We start from the raw sequence: 21329 nt of genomic DNA, 5'->3' as shown, positions 1-21329 counted from the left end.
AGATTTTTCACTTTAATATTAGGAAGAAACAAGAGCTCGCAAGCCCAAGAGATTTTTGGCTCAAACCCTATCCTGCTGCTTGGACATATATAAAATAAATGAAAAAAGTAATTGATTTGGTCATATGTGTATTAATTATGCTGTAATATTTTGTTAATTATATTAAATATGTTGACAAAAAATAAGTATGGAACATGCCACATGTCAAGTTCTCATAAATTCGCTACTAGGAGTAACAAGTTCAAAGGAGACAACCACATGTCAGGTTCTCATAAACTTGTTACTAGGAGTAGCATGTTTAAGGATAATATGTCATGCATCACGCTGTGATAAACTTGCTAGTTGGAGTAGCGGTTTTGACCCAATCATTGGTCAAAAGTGCCCTATGCCAGTTAAATGTTATCAGACCCATCTTGATATTTTGTTTGTAAAAATGACACAAAATGGTTAAAGAGCCAATAACTTTGTTGTAGGTAAAACCATACCCAAGAATAATATTGGAGAAAGAAGAATTCAGAAAACAAAACAAAAAAAAATTGTAAATGCAATGAAGACACTGCCATATGATTTTGGGGGGGAAAATATCAAGTCATTATTGATTTCCCAAGATTCATGAAGACTATTTTGTCAGCTAGATACATTTAGTTATTGCTTTCTTCCCCTTCCCCTCTTGGTCGTTTGTGTATCCATTGGTTCTTTCCCAGTGACTTCTGATAGATCCACTGCAGAATTAGAAGAATTTTTAAATTATTTTTAAACAAATCAAGAGTGGGAGATCATTCCAGTGGGCAATATGAGACAGGAAAAGAACCTAAATGTATCATCAATGTATGTATGCCACGGAACTGTTGTAACTTTTAATAAGGTTAAAACTTGGAGGAAAGAAAATTTTATGCATATCCTAAGCTGACTTAACGTGAACTCAACTTTTAAAGTTCTAATTAATATTCATTCCCATGGTTTCAATATTTTCTAGTATTACAGGGAAAAAAAATTCAAAATCATTTCTCATGCAAATATATCCCTCGGCAAATAAGTGCCCAAATGTATGGTGATCAACAAAGAATAACAAAAAAGACATACCTTCTGGTCCCCGAGCCATCAAAGTAAAGAATATATTATTAAGTTTTTCCATCTTCTTGGCTTCTTGTGCTTGGTCTGTCTTATACTTCAGACACTGGTCAAAAACAATAACAATCAACTTTAGGAACATTTATATGTGAGATGTGTGACCGAGACAACAATGGGGGAGAGAAGAAAGAGATTTTGTTCGAGTGCATGTAATAATATGCTTATGGCACATCGTTGCATCAATTGGCTTCACACAAGTGACAAATTATATTCTATACAAGAAAACAGGCTCAGCAAAAACTGTAGTCATGACAAATTCATTGATGCAAGGAATCACATCTTGCTTACATATATATTTATGCTTCCTCCTATAACAAATACAAGTTTTGGATTGTGTAAACTATGATGGGCACCTATGATGATTCTCCATTAGGTAAAGTTAGTTTCCTCTGGCACATCAATAGAAAAGGAACATGTTAGAACCACCAATAATGGACAACTTTCCATCAATCACCAGTGCCCAAAGGCAAAAAGAATATAACGATATTTAGTGCTTCAGTAAACTAGTGCCACTGAATTAATTCCTTCACCAGTGGAGATTCCTAGAGATAGCATAATGTCATCATCCTTAGTATAAGGCATAAGATGCAGTATAAATCTTCAGTTTGTCTTCACTCTTCAGTCGTCAGTCAAAAGAAGGGTAAAAAAATAAGAAAAAGAAGCATCAAATGAATATCTAATCACAATATTTCCATGCCTGTGTTTAACAACTTTTCATGATGTTGGGGGGGAGGGGGGACCCTGCAAATAGAATCTCTGCTCCTTACGTTCACATAACTCATAATTATAAATGTTTTAAAAATACAAGTAATAAATATACAATTCCTACACATAGAAGCTACTAAGTAGAGAGTAAAATGGGTGTAAGCGTGGAAAAATACTTAAACCAACTAAGAATTTTTCAATGACCATGACAAAGGTAGTTAAAATTGGGGTCCTACTTGGGATTAAGGAGGAGGCCAAAGATTGTAAACTACGGGATCATAAGATCCTAAAAAATTGATAACATGTTTGAGTGCATATATATATATGCATATAAAATATCATAAATAAGAATAAAAAAAATACTTCAAATCACTGCAACACTAGCTTCAATTAAATTCATAATCCATAAGATGGTCATCATAACTCATACTTGTAACAACTTAAATTAACAACACCAAACACAAAATATCAAGTTTTTGAAACTCAAACATACAGGTCAAAGTCAAGATATATAATTTATCATATCTAAAATGTTGTGTTAATTAAAAAATTTGTCCTCCATTTGATCATCATTTGGTCCATTATCTTCATCATCTTTGGAACATCCCCATCCAAGTTGTCCACATCCAAATCTTCATTGTCTCCATCATCATTTTCCACAATCCGCTCATTGCTGGATGAAACATAATCTAGATTTAGCTCAAGATACTTCCTTTTCCTAGCTTACTTCTTTTGGTGTGGACCCAAGAAAATACAATTAAGATGAACAAGTAGCAGACTACTAGGTAATTTTATAAAGAGGGTTATAATTTGTCTTAAAATTTAGGTTTAAGCTTAACTCAACTTCACAAAACTGATTTGTAAAGTAAGGTTTTATTTTTAAGCCACAAGCATAAATTACAATTCACAACATTTTTTTGTACCTTTTCTACTACTTAACATTGTGTCAATATTATTTAAAGCATCTTATGTTGCTCTACTTTGTGCAATTTATTTTTTAGTACCATAAATGTCCACTTCAACTAATTTTTTATTTGAGAATATTGAAGGATAGAGATTCATTCCACAAATCAAACATATTGTATCTTTAAATTTTGTTTTTAACAAACTTTATAAAGCATTGTCACCAGATGCTTTTGTACTGTGCCAGGATCAATTAAAGGTTCAAGCAAACCTTTAAAAATCTCCGAAACAATGTCAATGGAGGAACCACAATCAATAAAAACAGCTCCAATAGTGGACTCATCGATATCTGCTAGATCCTTTGGTGTTCAACATACTCCAACCACTTGAAGGAAAATCACTTATCATTAGGGTAGGAAGTGTAAGTGAAGACCTCTTCCAATAAGCACTTATTCTTAAACTCATATTTAAGAATCGCTTCTACTTTGTCAATGTTTGGTAGCGGAGGAAGATGATCCTTAGTCTCTTTTGGAAGATCACTAGAGTCACTTGGAGACTCATCATTGGAAAAATTGTTGGAGACTTCTGGGAGAATCGCGTTTTGGTCTTCACACGCTTCCATGGTTGTTAGTTATGGCACTAGGAGAGAGAAAATTGAGAAAGGATTGTTTTAGGGGTTTCTTGCTTTGATATTGTGTGAAAGAGTTTTAAAGATTTGCTTGAACCTTTAATTAATCCAGACATAGTATAAAAACATTCAGTGACAAAGCTTTATGAAGTCTGTCAAAAACAAAAATTTAAAGATACAATTTGTTGATTTGTCGAATGAATCTATGGCCTTCAATGTTCTCATAGATGAAAAATTAGTCGAAACAAACATTTATGGTACTAAAAACCAAATTAAACAAAGTAGAGCAACAAAATATGCTTTAAATAATATTGACACAGTGTTAAGTAGAACTACAAATGAAAATGTTTTGTGAATTGTAATTTATGATTGTGGCCAAAAAGAGTTTATAAGGCTTGGTTAGTCCTCACCTTACAAACCGGTTTTATAAGATTGAGTTAGGCTCAAACCCAAATTGTGAGATCAAATTGTTTTCACTTCTTTGAGATCATACCATCTTGAAAGCACTCTAGTTATGTTCACACCCAGAGGAACTACATGTCAAGCTTAATAAGCAATTTTTGAAACTCTAGATATTCATCTTCATAAGACTCTCACCAATTTTTTGTAATCTTATCAATTGTCATTCTAGCTAAGGACTACCACAAATACCAAGATGACAAAATTTGAACTACATTTTCCTCGCCAATCTCTTCAACACCACCACCACCAAGCATCTTAAAGACTTGGTCGGTCTATTAAAATACACCAATAGACTTCAAAAACACCGTTTCTTTAGGGCTTATTCACCTAGAATTTCAATATCATCCTTCTCCTCTTGTCATTACACCATCAATCATTATGGTACACCCAACTTGCTTCCATTCAGCTCTATGTACTTTCAAAATCTCTATTGTCAACTCTAGTTCCTTCTTCAAATACTTTACTCTAATCTCATCATAGGATGGTGACTTAAATACTTGACCACATTATAGGAAATTCTACACTTCTGGCCACATTGAATAGTATGACATTGTTATAGAAAAAAATCGCAATTGCTTGAAAACTTCCAGACTTCTCACCATCAATCACTAGGTCCTATTAGAGTAATATAAAGGGAGGTGCAGTATTCAACTGCACACTCACTTAACTATGTTAGTTACTTAGTTAAGAATCAGTGTTAGTTAAGAGTTGGCTAGAAGGTTAGTTCGTCTTAACTAACTGATCTAGAGCTCTATATATAATTCTCTTTTAACAGAAAACAGGAACCCCAATACTTGATTCTAAAGTTTTCTCTCTTTTAGCTTTTATCTTCTTCAGCTTTGTGAAGAACACTTTTATGGTATCTAGATCTTGGTGACGATCATCAATGGCATCACAACATAATGCGTTTCTTTCCGCTTCTTTTCCAAATTCTATTTCTCATAAGCTTGATGATTCAACGTTTCTTCTATGGCGACAACAAGTCGAGCCAATTATCAAATCCCACCGTCTTCAGCAATTTGTAGCTAATCCACAGATTCTGCTCCGCTTCCTTTCTAAAGAAGATCGTTAGGCTGGAATTGAGAATCCAGCGTATGAATCTTGGGAGAAACAAGATCAGGTGCTCCTCACATGGCTTCAATTGACCTTTTCTACATTGATTTTATCTCGAGTGTTATAGGATGCACACATTCCTATGAAGTTTGGGAGTGCATTCATGAGTATTTTTACAAACAAACTATCACCACAGCAAGGCAACTTCGCACTGAATTTTGAGCAACGACTCTTGCGGGTAAGTCAATGCACGAGTTCCTGTTGCAGATTTGCGCAATCGCAGATTCTCTTGCCTCTGTTGGAAGTCCAATTATGCTTCAGGAGCATATCGATTCCATTCTTGAAGGTCCCTCACTGAATTATCATCCGCCATTATTGAAAGCAAGTTTTAACCACCGCGGAGTAACTTGAACCAATGTTTGCCACCACTGCAGCATACACCACCATACCAAAAATCACTCCGTCATACCGAAAATTGCCTCACTGCAACAAAAATAGCACCTTTGCCGATTACAGTAACAGAGAAAGAGTTCTTTAAAGGGGGTGGGGACCATTGCAGTCCCATGCCCCTATTTATACAAACCCATAAGGCACTTGGGTTCGCGAAACGAGTTAGGGCAATGATTGCAACTCAGACCCTAGAACACACATGTGACCTCTCACCGGATTATCAACCTATCAATCAAGTTGAGGTGCCGTTATTAGCTCATGAATCTCGCTTGAACAAGTTCAAGAAATCTCTTTCTGATTCTCCCTCAATTAACCTAACTCAGGTGCCAAACAAGCAGGATCCTGAAAATTTCTCCAATTTCAAGGTGGGTCTGGCTGTGGAGGAGGTTACAATGGTGGTTTTAACTGCAACAACGATTGTCATGGTGGCATCAGTGTTGGTGCTGGCAGTAGTGGCGATGGCGGCCGAGGACAAGGTACTAGTCGATTTGCAAATTTTCAATGCCAAGTGTTACAAGTATGGGCACACAACATCCGTTTGTCATTATCGCTTTGATGGAAATCCCCAACCCAACTCCTCCTTAGTTCTTTAGGATCCCACCTCACAATATTATGGCCCTCAGAATCAGTACAATGGCACCTCTGGTTAGAGTAGTTTCAACTCTAATTCTGGGAAATCCTATGGTGATTTTTGTCCCTCAAATGTCTGGACTGACAACAATTATAAGCCTGCTAATGCTGGGAATAATTCCAATTCTAGTGCTATGTTGACCAATGTTACTTCTCAGCCAACAATAATTGGATTCCAGATTCAGACGCTTTGTTTCATGTAATTGGAGAGTCTCAAAATATTCAATTTGAGCCCTTTGAAGGACCTGGCCAAATCTTCATTGGCAATAATCAAGGTTTGCCTATTTCCACCTCTGGTTCTTCATCCTTCATCTCTCCTTATAACACTAAAGTCTCTTTGTCCCTTCAGCATTTATTGCATGTTCCTAATATCACTAAAAATCTTATTAGTGTCAGCCAGTTTGCCAAAGATAAGGTCTTACTTCAAGGCAATGTTGGTCCTGATGGTCCATACAGCTTCTCCAACATCAAGTTTCAACATCCTTGGTCTGCATCTTCAGCTCTTGCTTGTATCTCAACTGCTGAAAAGTCCTCTTTGACTTCATGTAATAAGTCTGAAAAATCCATTGTAAATTCATGTACTAGAACTAGTTCTCTATGGCATGATCGTCTAGGTCATCCTAATTCTCATGTACTGCAATTAGTCTTGCAACACCGTAAAATACCTACATCTAATAAAAATTCTTAGTTTTTGTTCAGCTTGTGCAGTGGGCAAGTCCCACAGACTTCCTTCTTTTCCCTGAGTCTGTGTATACTTTTCCTCTTGAGCTAATTTACAGTGACCTATAGGGGCCAGCCCATGTTTCTTCAACTAATGGGTTTTCATACTACATAACCTTTAACCTTTGTTGATGCATTTTCTAGGTTTACATGGATTTATCTTCTCAAAAACAAATCTGAAACCTTTAATGTTTTTCAAAGGTTTTAAGGCTATGGCAGAATTACAATTTAATTCAAAAATCAAAAACCTTCAAGCTAATTGGGGGGGGGGGGGGGGGGGGAGTTTAGGCCACTAACAGCTTTCTTACCTGACTGTGGTATCCATCATAAACTGATTTGTCCCCACACCCATCATCAAAATGGGGTTGTGGAACGAAAACACAGACATATTGTGGAATTAGGCCTTACTTTGCTTCATCATGCTTCTTTACCCCTCAAATTTTGGGATTCTGCCTTTTGCACAGCTATCTACTTAATAAATAGGTTACCTCCAGCTTCTCTTAAGTTTGAGATACCTTACCATATGCTGTTTCACAAATTTCCTGATTACAATTTTCTCAAAACCTTTGGGTGTTCTTGCTTTCCCTTGCTCAGGCCTTATAACAAACACAAGTTGGATTTTAGGTCTCATGAATGTATTTTCTTAGGGTATTCTACCTCTCACAAAGGGTATAAATGTTTATCTCCCTCTGAAAGAATTTACATTTCCAAAGATGTTGTCTTTAATGAGTCCAAGTTCCCTTATGCTGATCTTTTTGAGTCCACTGTTTCTTCCAGTCAGTCTAATTCCTCATCTACTCTTTACTTTCCTCCTATTCCCATTTTCCAACCCTCAAATTTACCCCAACCTATCCCAACTCAGTCTTCTTCAGCTGATATCACTCCTCAGTCTGTCCCTACTAATGCTCAGCCACAAACAGACCAGTCCAATACTGATATTCAGTCACAAACAGACCAGTCCAATACTGATATTTCCATTTCAGCAGCCAATACATCTCCACCATCCACAGCTGTTCCCACTGAACAGTCTTCTCATTCAACAACCAGTCCAGAACTCGCATCCTCCACTCTTCCTTGCCCTTACCTCAAAGACCTACAAACACACATCCCATGCAGACCAGATCAAAATCTGGAAATCATCTGCCAAGAATTAATCCCACACTTTTGTTGGCTCACTGCAAACCTAAGTCTGTCAAGCAAGCCTTAACAGATCCAAATTGGCTCTCTGCCATGCAGCAAGAGTATGAAGCTTTGATGAAGAATAATACCTGGAGTCTGGTTCCTCTGCCACCAGACAGAAAACCAATTGGGTGTAAGTGGGTTTTCAGGGTCAAAGAAAATGTAGATGGCTCTATTAACAAGTACAAAGCCCAATTAGTTGCAAAGTGGCTGGTTTTTTATTTCTCTGAGACTCTCTCCTGTTGTGAAACCTGTAACAATCAGACTTATTTTGTCTTTGGCTCTAACTAATCAGTGGCAACTAGCTCAGCTGGATGTCATCCATGCTTTTCTGAATGGATTACTGAATGAGACAGTGTATATGTCTCAACCACCAGGATTTCAAGACACTAATTCTTCTCTGGTATGCAAGCTTAATAGAGCTCATTATGGTCTCAAGCAGGCCCCCAGGCAATGGTTTGAAAGGCTTCAGACTACCTTACTTCAGTTTGGGTTTGTGGCAAGTAAATGTGATCTCTCTCTGTTCATTTACAAGACCAAGTCTCACACTGTATATCTCCTTGTGTATGTTGATGATATTATAATTACTGGAAGTTCTATTCCTTTAATTCAACATCTTACCTCTCAGTTGAACTCAAAATTCTCTCTCAAACAGCTTGGTTTGTTAAGATTATTTTCTTGGAATAGAGGTGAAGACTCTGGCCGACAAATCAATACTGCTTACTCAAAGCAAATATATCAGACTTATTGCAAAAAACCAGTATGGCAGAAGCTCAATCCATTGCTTCTCCTATGGCTTCTAGTTGCAAGTTGACTAAATCAGACTCAGAACCTTTTTTTGATCCAACTCTATACAGATTTGGTTGGGGCTCTTCAATACTTGACTATTACTAGACCAGAGATCAGTTTCTAAGTGAATAAAGTCTGTCAATTTATGGCTAATCCATCAGAACCTCACGGGATTTCTGTCAAGATAATTTAAAGGTACTTGAAGGGTACTGTTCTTCATGGTCTGCATCTAAAGCCTGCTGCCTTAGGTCAGCCTTACACTCTAAGGGCACTCTGTGATGCAGATTGGGCTTTGGATATTGATGATAGAAGATCCACTTCTGGTGCAGCAATCTATTTTAGTTCAAATCTCATCTCCTGGTGGTCCCGCAAGCAGCAAGTGGTTGGTAGGTCTAGCACAGAGACAGAATATTGTAGTCTAGCTCAGACCACTGCTGAAATATCATGGATCCAAACACTGTTGACTGAACTTCAAGTTCCCTTCTACACTCCCATCATATTTTGCGACAATCAAAGTGCTCATTGCTCATAATCCTGTTCGCCATGCCAGAACGAAGCATATGGAGATAGATGTTTTTTTTGTTAGAGAGAAAGTGTTGATTAAGCAGTTTATTGTACATCATATCCCTTAATGGGTCTCAGATGGGGGGTAACAGATCTTGAGGGATGGTGGGATTGACCACACCAAATGATTCCATGATCCAACACAGTGATCCCACTGATTTCCAACGACCATGTTCGTGACCCTATATAACAAAACCATGAACAAACATGTAGTCTTAATTTGTATGTTATCTAAAAGATGAATTATAATTTTGTGCCCATGGCCAAAATGTGAGTCTTGATAAAATATTGTCCATGCCCATGGCCATAATGTGAGTCTTAATAAAATATCATCCATGCCCATGGCCAAACTAGCATCCCACAAAAGCTTCAACTTTCCTGCATCCTTCTTAAGGATTACTTTGCCAAAGAACGAGTCAAAGTATCCCACAGGGATGTTGTTTCTGGATTTCTGCAATTGGATGTTATTTTGTACATGTTTAACAACTTACCCAGAGATGTAGGAATTGCACCAATCAACAATGACATTCCAGCAAGCATTTTGCTTGTTTCAAAAGACATATGCTTGTTGAAGGTGGAGTATTTTGGGAAACAAGATGTGTTCTCTCTCAAAATTAATCAGGATCGTTTGATAATTGATCCTTATATACAGCTTGGAATTAATGATTTATTTTAATTTACAGGATCAATTGTATTACTGTTTTTCATTTTTTAGCAGATATAGATTCCAAGGAGATTATGGCTCCTGATTTTTATGATTAGATTGCAGTAGAAATTTTGTTTTGTTCTCCTTATTTATTCGCCCTGTGTAATTAGTTGTAAACTAATGAAAATCATTTTCCACAATGCTGAATTCATATGGCACAATTCCTCAGCAGCAGCATATGTAAATTGAAAGTCTAAAGAAGCGAAAGTTACATAATAAGCACATTGATGGGCATCTTTAACTCAATTAGATTAGAGTGAGTGGCACAGGTAATTAGGGCTCTGTTAAACAACATCACAGAGGGTATCCACAATTTGGAATGTTCGAACCAGTTCTACTCATCTCTATTTAGTATTTACCCTTAAAATCTATCACATTCTTCAGGGAAAGAACTACATAGAATTGACTTGTCTTGATTTCAATATTTCAACAAATTGAACACATAAGAAAATGGCATTCAACCCTAAAACACACAACAACAAAAACAACAACAACAATAATTAGTACCTGTCGATTATCGGTGACCTTGAGTACCAACTTGCCCTCACAATGCCGGTACTTCATCAAATACCGCGTCTATTTCAGGTGTGAAAAAACGAAGATACGATAAAGAATTTGGGAGTGTGCATAAAATTAAATAAAATAAGGAAACAGAATTGAGTTAGTGACAAAACCATAGAGAAATTAAAAGACAAAATGGTTAGAAAAATGAGAAATGAGAAATGAGAAATGTAAAAATGCAGAAGAGAAGAACATACAGAATCAGGATCGGCACGGAACAACTGAACCGATCGCTCCACGAATTCATCCCACGAAGTTATGTAAACCATTGCGTTGCGTTGTAGCTGACGCTCACACTCACACAGGGTTCTGTGAAGCTTGGGTTGGGTTTAAATTTAAAGTCATTGGAGTGGACCCCATCGTAGTAGCTCATGTCAAGGTGAAGCTGCTTTTGAGTTCCATATCTTAAATATGGAGTTTTATTAAATATTGTACTCAAACAGAATTATTTTGCGTACAAGATACTTATGTTTTAGATTAAAAAAAAGTGACTTAATTAACCAACATACTATTGGTGGACTGATATCGTGTTTGATTCTTTAAATGTTGTTAATCAGGTTCTTTATAAGTGGAAATCCCACCAATGATTATTTAAATTTTTTAGTAAAAATTAATCATTAAAAAAACTATTGATACTTTAAATTAATATCATGACTAACAAAAAATATGACTTAATTACTTAATTTATTATGATTAAAGAAATTGATTAATTGAGTGGATAGTAATAGTTATTTTTTCTAAAATTACTCTTATCATTAATATTTTCTTCTCTTTTAATTGTTTTTCAGTGCAATTAATTATAAGCATTTTAATCTAAAAAAAAATAATGCAAGAAGTATTATATATGTCTCAGCCCACGACCCCAACATCACATTTTAAATTTCTAATAGCATTTCAGTTTAATTTTGTAATAGCTAAAAAGTGTTTTACTTATAATTTTAAATTTATGTATTTATTATTTTATTTGGATAAATTTTATATTTTAAATTTGATTTTAAGTATGATTCTCCGATATTTTATAAGATATAATTATTAGTGTAAAATATATTAAAATTTATTTCTTATAAAAAGGCAGGAGGTAGCATGATTTAAAGTTTCAATTTAAATGTAATTGAATAGAGAATCACATGGCCTCATCTCAATAATAGATTTATAAGCCCTATGAGGTGCCACATATGGATTTGTTTTTGTCTTGGTTTGTACCTTATGGCGATGGAAACATTTTGCTTGAGTTTTGGATTGTTAATCTGTGAATCGTTGCAGTTATACAGCTTCTTCCTACAGTGTAATGCACCCAGCAGGTTGGAAATGGAGTGGTTCCAAATCATGCTTATCCATCTGTGTTTTATCGGGGGAATTCCTAACAATGAATCAGACCCTCCTAATAATATAAAAATCAGAGATAACCTAATAATTTCTTACCTTGAAGTAGGGGTGGGTATCCGAGTTCAGATCCGCGGGTTGGTTTGTTAAGCCTGCGGACCGAGTGGATTACAAATCTTTTTCTACAAATCTATATAATTATAAGTAATACTTGAACTTGGTTCATTAAGTAGGTGGACTTAACAAATTTTATCTATGGGCTTGTGAGTAGCCTATATAAGACAAAATTAATTTTAAAATAAAAATTATACAAATTGAGTATTTGAGTTGAGAGTTAAGACTAAACTTTGGAACTTCTCATTTCAAACTCTCACCCTGATTTGCATTTCCTTCCCCTACCTCACTTCGCCATGTGTCTTTTTCCCCAACCCTCACTCTGCCGCGAGGCCTAGATGTCACTTTCTCTTCCTCGACTTGTGCATGACCTCCCTCCCTCGACTAGCACCACGTCGTGCTTCCCTTACCCCGATCAAACACTGCGTGAGGTCACTTCCTCCTTCTCGGCTCATGCACGCCGCCCCTCTCTACGCATTGCACCTCTCTCTTGCACGTCATATTTCTCATTACATTGTGTCTCTCTCTTGCTTGTGGTTGTGTCAAACAACCAAAAACATATTTTTATTTTTTAAAAAAAAAATTATTGATTGAACTTACGGACTGATGTGTTTATCTGCAAGCTTGACGGATTGGATACAAACCTAAAAAAAAGTCCATTTATTTCATAGAATGAATTTACCTGGTCCGTTTTAAACATAGGTTTCACGGGTCGGGCCTTAAACAAACAAACCAACCCGCATACCCACTTCTACCTTGAAGGCCTAAGAATAAAGAGGGTCACTATTTTTTGTCATTGGTGAAAACTTAACACCTAGATCTAGTTGATTCATCCTCGTTTGAATTTTATTGGGTGCAATGTGATATTTGTTAGATGCCCTTCTCCAAATGTTGGCATATTTAACGAGAGAATTTATGTTCGATTCTCATTATATATAAAATTTTCTTGGACCAATAATAGTCACGCACCATAAGTGAGATTAGTCTTTAATTTAATAGGTTGAGCGACACCCATAATCTCTGACTAAGGATAAAAAAAACTTATTTAGAATGGTTATATTACATGAGTGTGAAATGATTGTTTCCAACCATTAATGCGTGTTTGGATGATCGTGTGATAATTGAAAAACTTGGAAGTAGCTAAGAATTGCCTCATTGGTGGAAAAACAATTGATTTGGCATCAATACATATCCAAACATACACCAAATGTGCATGGCTAATTTTAACCAATTAAAATTAGTATTAGTATATCTTCTAAGATAATTATTAAAAAATCAATAAATTTATCATTTGTGATTGGATGATAGAAAGATATTAAAAAAAAGAGATAATAGTATAAAGACAATTATATTTGAAACACTTTACCAACTTAAAAAAAAACTAGAAGCAATATACAATACCTCCCACGTATTATACTCTTTGAACATGAAAAAAAGTAAAAAAAAGTCCCCACCTATATTTGGAAATTAGTTCCAAACTCGAAATAATAAGAATCCCCGGAAATTTTGTTATGGCTCAAACATGCATACCTAATGGTTAGGTCGGTTGCTATGAAATAAATGATTTTGCTTTTTCGGTCTCAAGACGCGATTTAAAGGACTAAACATGCTCTTAAAAGAGTCATTTTTATTGACTTTATTATAGCTTGACGAGGCAATTCCCATTGCTAGACATGTCTAACGACTCAGGAAACGAGGAGTCTTGCGTGTCTTTTGCGTTTGTAGTAAGCTTAAAAAAGGTGAGGATTTATGAGCCTTCAACTTCAACTTGATTTGCAAAGACAAATGAAGTTATAAACCTTAAGGCTATGTTTGTATTAAGGGAAGGGAGTGGAGTGGATGAAAAAAATGTTTCATTGTTTAGTTTTAAAAACAGTTTTTGAACACCTTAAAGGCTTAAACTCAACTTTTATATTTACGAAAAATGAAAACCAATAGTTCCAAACGCTTTCTTGCTTTTTAACTGCCATTTAAGATTTCACGTACTTGCATCATGTCGCTTTCTATGCGTCCATGATTCCGGCTACAGGCAAACAAATGTCAACAAACGTGGAGAAGAACTATCTATGTAATATTCAACTTAGCTTATTTATGAACACATCACTAACCACTAACCAGAATAATAGTGTAAGATAGAGAGTGGGAAAAGAATAAAGAAAGTGATAGGAGCAGAAACAGAATGGAGGAAAGTGGTAAAGGAACATGGAAGCACGCTGCTTTCCATGTTGCCACCACTATTGCCACCCCTGCTGCTTATGCCCCTTTGCCCTTCGCTCTTGCTTCTCTCGGTTGGCCTCTTGGTTAGTTACTTGCTTCTTTTCTTTCTCAAACATTATTTATTTATTTATTAATTGTGGATCATCATCACAGTTGTAAACAATACTATGTACAAATTAATATTAAATCATATTGTTATTGATATATAATATATTACTGTTTTTTTTATAGAATAATCAGGTTACTTAACATTAAATACTGTTTTTTTAACTAACAAATCGTTCGTCTGAAATTTATAACCTGTAAGTAAAAATCTTGAGTTTGAGATGAAAAAAACTTAATTGAAAAAGAAAATTCTACTAAAATGATCAATTAGATTTTTCAGTGAAGATTAATCATTCGTTGATGAATACTCACTAATCTCATAAGTACAAAAAAGAGATATCCTTTTTATGATAAGGGAAAGCCACTTATTGGTATAAATAATAGAATATGGTTTTGTCTCCGCGAGGATTCTGTTCCTTTTTATTTTATATATTTTGTTCATTTCTTTTGAAGCCACTTTCTTAGTTTTCTTATTTGGTTAGTTAAACAATTAATTAACTGGTTTGTGTTGGTGTTACTCTCTATCTTAATGGTTTCAGGTGTGACTAGTCTGGTGAGTGCAACACTAGTCACCTGGTACTCTAGCTTTTTGATCGCTTCGCTGTGGAAATGGAACGGGGAGAAGCACCTTACCTATAGACATCTTGCACATAGTATTTTCGGTTCGTATTATACATTGATTGATTTGGTTTTACTGTTATACAAAAAAGACTGCAAATAGTTGCCTCCTCATTGTCAAGTTCCTAAATTTTTTTCTTACTAATCTGTAATGCAAACCATACTCAGTTAGCCTCCATAGTCCATAGGGGAGTGTAAAATGAAGGCAGGCTCAACAAGTGTAGATATTTGGGTTTTATTTATGCATTACTGTGCTCAAAAACAGATTTATTAGGCCCTATATTTGGATAATTATTTTCAAAAGTACTTATTGGAGAATAAAATAAGAAGGTAAAATGAATTGAATTTCTCTTATAAACTAAAATTAACTTATGTACTTCAGTTCTTGGAGAAGTTAAATCAGTGAGTTTCTATAAAAGTTAACTGTAAAAGTTGATTTTAACTTAAGGAAACAACTTATTTTCTTCTCTTACTAACAGAGAAGATTTTCTAAATAGGGCCTTAACCTATATTACCTACGCATACATACAATTATGCAGAGCCCTTATTTTGTACATAGTATTTACTGTTTAGTTTCTCTGCTTATGGTATTTATAGCTATAATGACTGTCATATTCAATAGTCTAATGGTTTCTTTGCAGCTTTGTGCTAGCTGCACTCCATATTATCCACGACCACGGTTCATAATATATTCTTGACTTTTTGTTTATTGATTCGTGAAGGATTCTGGGGGTACTGGTCTATTGCCTTTTTTCAGCAGGTAGCTTCTTTGGGAAATAACATTGCCATCCAAATTGCAGCTGGCAGCAGCCTTAAGGTTATGCATCTACCCAGTTTTTGTGGAGTGATAGGACGAATATTATAAATGTTCCATCATTTCTATTCAGCTTTTCTATGATCTTCTGTCTTTTCATTTAAATCTTCCTAATAGACAACAAAAACCATTTGTTTCCATTTTTTGGTCGACGTGGGAATGTTCTAATTACATGTTTGTACAGGCAGTTTACAAGCACTATCATGAGAATGGAACATTGACCCTGCAACACTTTATTATTTTCTTTGGAATCTTTGAACTACTTCTCTCTCAGCTTCCGGATATTCACTCACTGAGATGGGTAAATGCCTTGTGTACTTTCAGCACAATTGGTTTTGCTGGTACAACCATTGGTGTTACCATTTACAATGGTAAGCTGGTGCTGGATCTTCTTCTTCTTCTTCTTCTTCTTGTCTGTCAAAGCCTGAACACCTAATTGATTCCTTCTCTTTATTTTATGGCGATAACATATTTAACTTTTTGGTTTCCAACATCTCTTAGGGAAGAAGATTGATAGGTCATCAGTAACTTATAGCTTGCAGGGTAGTTCTGCTTCTAAGTCCTTCAAAGCATTTAATGCCCTTGGGACCATTGCCTTTTCATTTGGTGATGCAATGCTTCCAGAAATACAGGTATCTAATACTTCTAAGTCTCTTACACTGCTACACATGTTCTTTTAAATTGTAAACAAGGTTTTAAATTGCAGTCACGGTCTTGTCTTGATCCTTGACATTGAGGGAATTTATGGACATATGTGGCTGACAACAATTGTGATTGTAGAGACTCCAAAAAAACCTTGATGCTGTAGGCTTGTGGCCAAAATCACAGTCGTAGACGGATTTTTAAAACCTTGATTGTATCATGACAACTTGGCATTTTGTGACTCTGCATGCCTTTTCCAGAATACGTTGAGAGAACCTGCAAAGAGGAATATGTACAAAAGCATATCAGCAGCATATACTGTCATTGTTTTGACCTACTGGCAATTGGCCTTCTCTGGATACTGGGCTTTCGGATCAGAAGTCCAACCTTATATTTTAGCTTCATTGTCTATCCCAGAATGGACTGTTGTTATGGCTAATTTATTTGCAGCGATTCAAATATCAGGATGCTTTCAGGTACCTTCTCTAGCACTCAATATAAGAGTATGAATTTGTTTGAAACTTCTTGTGGCCATCATTTAATATTCGTTTTCTCTGCGGGTAAGGAAAACAGGGAAAGGGAAAGAGTCGAGTGGTGAATGTTGCATTAGTCTTTATTTTTAGGTAGGGGCAGATAAAATACATCATCTGTAAATCTCATGATCCAGGCTATTTCTGAATAAATTATTAGATAGTTCATACCATAACCTGTCTATGGTCCCAACAATCTTTATGCGACTTGTATCCAATTTTTTAAAATTACGATAAAGAATTAATATCATTCAATTATATGTCATGTGTATTTTAGTAGGGATTATGATGATCTCATGCTACCTAATAATTTCTTGTTATTCCTGACACGAAACTATTATGGTTCAAATGCCTTTACTAATGGAGTTCCTTGCTTTCATCATTTGTCAGATATACTGCAGGCCAACATATGCCTATTTTCAGGAAACTGGGTCCCAGTCCAACAAATCTAGTAGCCAATTTTCCCTTAGAAATCGCCTGGCACGACTTATTTTTACTTCCATATACATGGTTCTTGTTACTCTTATTGCTGCAGCTATGCCCTTTTTTGGAGATTTTGTGTCCATCTGTGGGGCAATCGGGTTCACTCCTTTGGACTTTGTGTTCCCCGCTTTAGCATACCTTAAGGCTGGAAGAACGACCAATAACTCCAAACATAGCCTTTTGATGCGACCATTAAATATTTTAATAGCTACCTGGTTTTCAATTGTTGCTGTCTTGGGTTGCATTGGTGCAGTCAGATTCATAGTGGTAGATATCAAGAACTACAAGTTCTTCCATGATATGTGAGAATTTTGGACTACCCCAGAAATTCTTTTCAGCCTTTTCTCATTGGGTAAGTTGTACTTTATCCCACATTTTTTTTTGTCCAAATCAAATAAATACAGAAACTATAAAATTATACATTATATACCCTCAGTTTTGAAATACATATACACTTCATGGTCTTGATCCCACTTGAAAGATTCAGAAACATCACGGTTGCTGGTAATTTCATTTAAGTGGTGATGAATAGGTCATGTATATGCTACACATGTAATAATTTTCTTTAACGAAAGTACAACATGATATATTGTCTATTTTGGTGCTTTCTTGTCTCCTGTTTACATACAGAATTCCTTTTTCTCCTGTTAATCCTCTTTCTGAACTTTACCCATTGTCTCAGCCACCAGCAGGCAGCAAGTGTAATATCAATGTGTTCGATAAAATTAAACAGTTTTAAGTGAAAATTATCATATGCAATGTTTCTAATACAATTTACCTATTTTTTTTCCTTACAATTGTACATGTAAGATGTTAAAATTGGATTTGAACAAAAAAATTCCGAAGAGAAAAGAGTATTTTATTTTATTTTTCTTTTGCCGAACATAGTTGAATAGAGCTCTCTTGCAATCTTATGTACCTGTGAAACCATCTGAGCTTTATATTATTACATATGTATCTCGCAACAGCTGAAGCTATCTATGTTTTATCATACAAGATTGACATGATTGAAATGCATGTTTTAATTAATTAATTCATTTATTTAGAAAAAAAAAGGTTGAAAAGTGATGACCTTTATTTATCCCAAACGTTAAAGTTTCAATTGTTTGGCAATATTTCAGCTAACTAAAAGCTTTACGACCAAAAAACTTTTGAAGTAATCAAAATCAAACAAAGGGTGAACATAAGTCCAAAACTGAAATCTAAAAAATACTATAGACGATAACAAGACTATTAAGTATACTGTCAAAAAATAGACAATAGCTATTAGTTTATACTTGCTACATCGTTTGAGGCATTTGATTTTTTTTTCTTTGCCGCCCCCTCCTTATATTTTAGCCATAAATAAAATAAATATGATGCCATAAACCTGGTCACTTGTCATGCCGACACATGCACAATGGGGCCATAACGCTTCACTACTCAACAATCTTTCATGCCCCGACTTTATAGATGGACGCAGATTGTGACATTATTTAGCACTATATACAATTATACTAATATTTATGTTGTGATTGGTTAAAATCTTGACATAAGATAAGCCATCAATTTCTTACGAAAAAAATGTTAAGAGATTATATAAAAACTATTTTTTCAAATAACACAAATGGTAGTCAAAACTAACAAAATAATTAGCTTTAAGTGATAGTAATTTATGTTTTTTAATTAAACAATTTAAGGTTTAAATTTTGATCTTAAATATAATTTTTGATAAAGATTAATTATTATTTACGATGAGCCAATTGATACTAAAATCATGATCAACGAACAAATAATAATCAAAAGCTACTTAATTAATGTTTTTGGCTTTTTGGCGCCATTATAGATGGCAAGACCCCGTTACCAACGTCGTTGAGTTTAATACTTAACAGAACTTAGTCGCAGTCACAAACGCGGTTACATCAAAACGACACGAAGCACCTAACAACATTCAAGCACGTTCGTTCCCGATACTCATACCCGAAACACCGACTTCATCTTCGCGTTCCGGTTAGGGTTAGGGAATTAGGGTTTCGAACTTCGACGCAATGTCGTTCATTAACCCTTCACCCTCTTCCACCTCACGTGCAATCGCTCCCTCCGGCTTCGCCACGCGCCGGCCATGGGAGGAGTTCTTCGCGCTCCACTCGTTCACGCGCCCCTACACCCTCGGCGAGGCCTCGCTCCGCGTGAAGCGCAACCTCGGCCACTTCCGCGTGAACTACGCCATGGCCGTGCTCCTCGTCGTGTTCCTCAGCCTCCTCTGGCACCCTATCTCCCTCATCGTGTTCCTCGCCGTCTTCACCGCGTGGTTCTTCCTCTACTTCTTCCGCGACGGCCCCGTCGTCGTGCTCCGCCACGAGCTCGACGACCGCCTCGTCCTCGCGGCGCTCACCGCCGTCACCGTTGCGGCCCTCGTCCTCACCGGCGTCTGGCTCAACGTGGTGGTGGCGCTGCTCGTCGCAGCGGCGGCGGTGGCTGTGCATGCGGCGCTTCGGAGCACCGACGATTTGTACGTGGAGGAATTGGAAGTTTCCGATGGAGGTTTGGTTTCGGTTGTTGGTGGTAGCCCTACGAAACGAACAGGGTCCACTAGAATATAGTTATGAGATATATAACTGATTTCGTTTTCGTTTTATCGTTTTTTGTGTTATTCGCGTTGCATATATTTGAAGAAAATAGAGGTTTTGGTTATGCGGAAATGTGAATTGTGTCCATATGATAGATTTTACTTACCGTGTTGTTAGCTTGGAATTGGAATAGATTTTTTGCTTGTTGTTTGATCCCTTTTTCTTATGTTTTTAGAATCTCATGTAAATTCTTTCATAGGTTGAAGCATTCAATTTGTGTATTTAGAGTTCCAATCAATGTATTGTTTAGTTTGATTTGGTATGCTTTTGCATTTGTAATAGGTTTAGCAATAGTTGGTAAGATTTGTTTGTTTTTTATTTTATATCAAGTGTAAATGAAGATGTAATCATTTTGGTTATTCATTTGTGGTTTCTAGTTTTAATGACCATATGTATTTAAGTTTCCTATCCTGCTTGCTAGCTACCCTCTTTATCCATTTTCTTTTTCTTAGTAGATTAATATCATGATCAAATTAAGAACATTATATAATATAATGTTGTGCTTTTTGGAGTGGCTTGGGTTGCTGTTGTTTAGAGATCCGATTTTGTTGAATTAGACTTGCTTGTGTTATGCTACGAAGATGTGTTGCAGAGCCTGTTTTAGTCTGCTGTGAGTCAATTACTGCAAGTGTACAACATTTGAGAGAATTGAATAGAGAACCATGGAATCCCAATTCATCATTCTCTAGATGAACAATATGTCGAAGTAACTGCTTAAATGCTTAGCTGCAATTAGCTGACAACTTACTCAATGTTAGTTGCCGCTTTTTGGTTAGTCAGTTGGCTAGTTGGGTGGAAGTTGAGATCTGATCTCACAAAACATGTATATGGGAACAGATTGTAAACCATATGCAATCAGACTGAGTAGTGAAACTCTTCCCTCTTTTATTCTTGAGTACTCTTTGACTCTGTTCTTTTCTCAGAATTTGATTATAGATTTTCTGGTTTTTTACACCACATGAGTCATTTGGATTTGTAAAAAAACATTTTTCATTTTTGTTTTCATTTCTTGTTTTACTTATAACTATAAAATTGCCACCTTGTTTTTAAATGTGTATAAGAAATGGTGCAAACATTTTATAGCTTCCCTTTCACTATTTCTTGTGCAATTATTATTCAAAAACAAGAATAGAGTGAAAATAAGGTAGTATTTTTGTATTAATGGGTGAAAACAGGAAATGAAACTGACATTTTTACTCCCAAACTAAACCAGGCTCTTAAATTTCCAAAATATTTCTTGGTTATCTAGAATTAGTATACTATCTGGTATCTCCATGTGTCATATAATATTTTATTGTGGTATATCTTATAAAGCCTGTTACACACTTGCCTCCTGATTGGACTATTCTATTCGGAAAATTCGATTCTTTCACCTGAAAATTATGCCTCGACA

General features: G+C 35.8%; 3 protein-coding genes across 3 annotated transcripts; 2 read left to right on the top strand and 1 right to left on the bottom strand.

Annotated features, from left to right (window-relative positions):
* Nucleotides 1-463: 463 nt before the first annotated feature.
* Nucleotides 464-10871, bottom strand: LOC100788603 (signal recognition particle 9 kDa protein). Its single transcript, XM_003536829.5, has 4 exons — nucleotides 10679-10871; nucleotides 10428-10496; nucleotides 1084-1177; nucleotides 464-722 (listed from the first exon to the last, which is right to left on the bottom strand). The coding sequence occupies exons 1-4, from the start codon at nucleotides 10748-10750 to the stop codon at nucleotides 646-648; spliced, it is 312 nt and encodes a 103-aa protein (XP_003536877.1). The 5' UTR covers nucleotides 10751-10871; the 3' UTR covers nucleotides 464-645.
* Nucleotides 10872-13743: 2872 nt separating this feature from the next.
* Nucleotides 13744-18013, top strand: LOC100816235 (GABA transporter 1). The gene is made up of 7 exons (XM_003536874.4): nucleotides 13744-14218; nucleotides 14780-14902; nucleotides 15581-15675; nucleotides 15857-16043; nucleotides 16174-16304; nucleotides 16575-16790; nucleotides 17235-18013. Exons 1-7 carry the CDS (start codon nucleotides 14098-14100, stop codon nucleotides 17631-17633), a joined length of 1272 nt encoding a protein of 423 aa, XP_003536922.1. The 5' UTR covers nucleotides 13744-14097; the 3' UTR covers nucleotides 17634-18013.
* Nucleotides 18014-19354: 1341 nt separating this feature from the next.
* LOC100815700 (PRA1 family protein F4) lies at nucleotides 19355-19909 on the top strand. Its single transcript, XM_003536873.4, has one exon. The coding sequence runs from the start codon at nucleotides 19355-19357 to the stop codon at nucleotides 19907-19909; it is 555 nt and encodes a 184-aa protein (XP_003536921.1).
* The last annotated feature ends 1420 nt before the right edge of the window (nucleotides 19910-21329 follow it).

This window comes from Glycine max, chromosome 10, assembly GCF_000004515.6.
Source record: "Glycine max cultivar Williams 82 chromosome 10, Glycine_max_v4.0, whole genome shotgun sequence".
Lineage (NCBI taxonomy): Eukaryota > Viridiplantae > Streptophyta > Magnoliopsida > Fabales > Fabaceae > Glycine > Glycine max.
This window is presented reverse-complemented; position numbering and strand designations above follow the sequence as displayed.

Excerpts from the sequence above, each read along its gene's own strand:
- LOC100788603 (XM_003536829.5), bottom strand. The coding sequence starts at position 10,750 with ATGGTTTACATAACTTCGTGGGATGAATTCGTGGAGCGATCGGTTCAG. Across the intron at positions 1,178-10,427 it reads AGGTCACCGATAATCGACAG|TGTCTGAAGTATAAGACAGA; the intron begins GTACTAATTATT and ends GTTTTTGACCAG. Across the intron at positions 723-1,083 it reads GATGGCTCGGGGACCAGAAG|TGGATCTATCAGAAGTCACT; the intron begins GTATGTCTTTTT and ends CTAATTCTGCAG.
- LOC100816235 (XM_003536874.4), top strand. The coding sequence starts at position 14,098 with ATGGAGGAAAGTGGTAAAGGAACATGGAAGCACGCTGCTTTCCATGTT. Across the intron at positions 15,676-15,856 it reads CAGCTGGCAGCAGCCTTAAG|GCAGTTTACAAGCACTATCA; the intron begins GTTATGCATCTA and ends ATGTTTGTACAG. Across the intron at positions 16,044-16,173 it reads TGGTGTTACCATTTACAATG|GGAAGAAGATTGATAGGTCA; the intron begins GTAAGCTGGTGC and ends AACATCTCTTAG.
- LOC100815700 (XM_003536873.4), top strand. The coding sequence starts at position 19,355 with ATGTCGTTCATTAACCCTTCACCCTCTTCCACCTCACGTGCAATCGCT.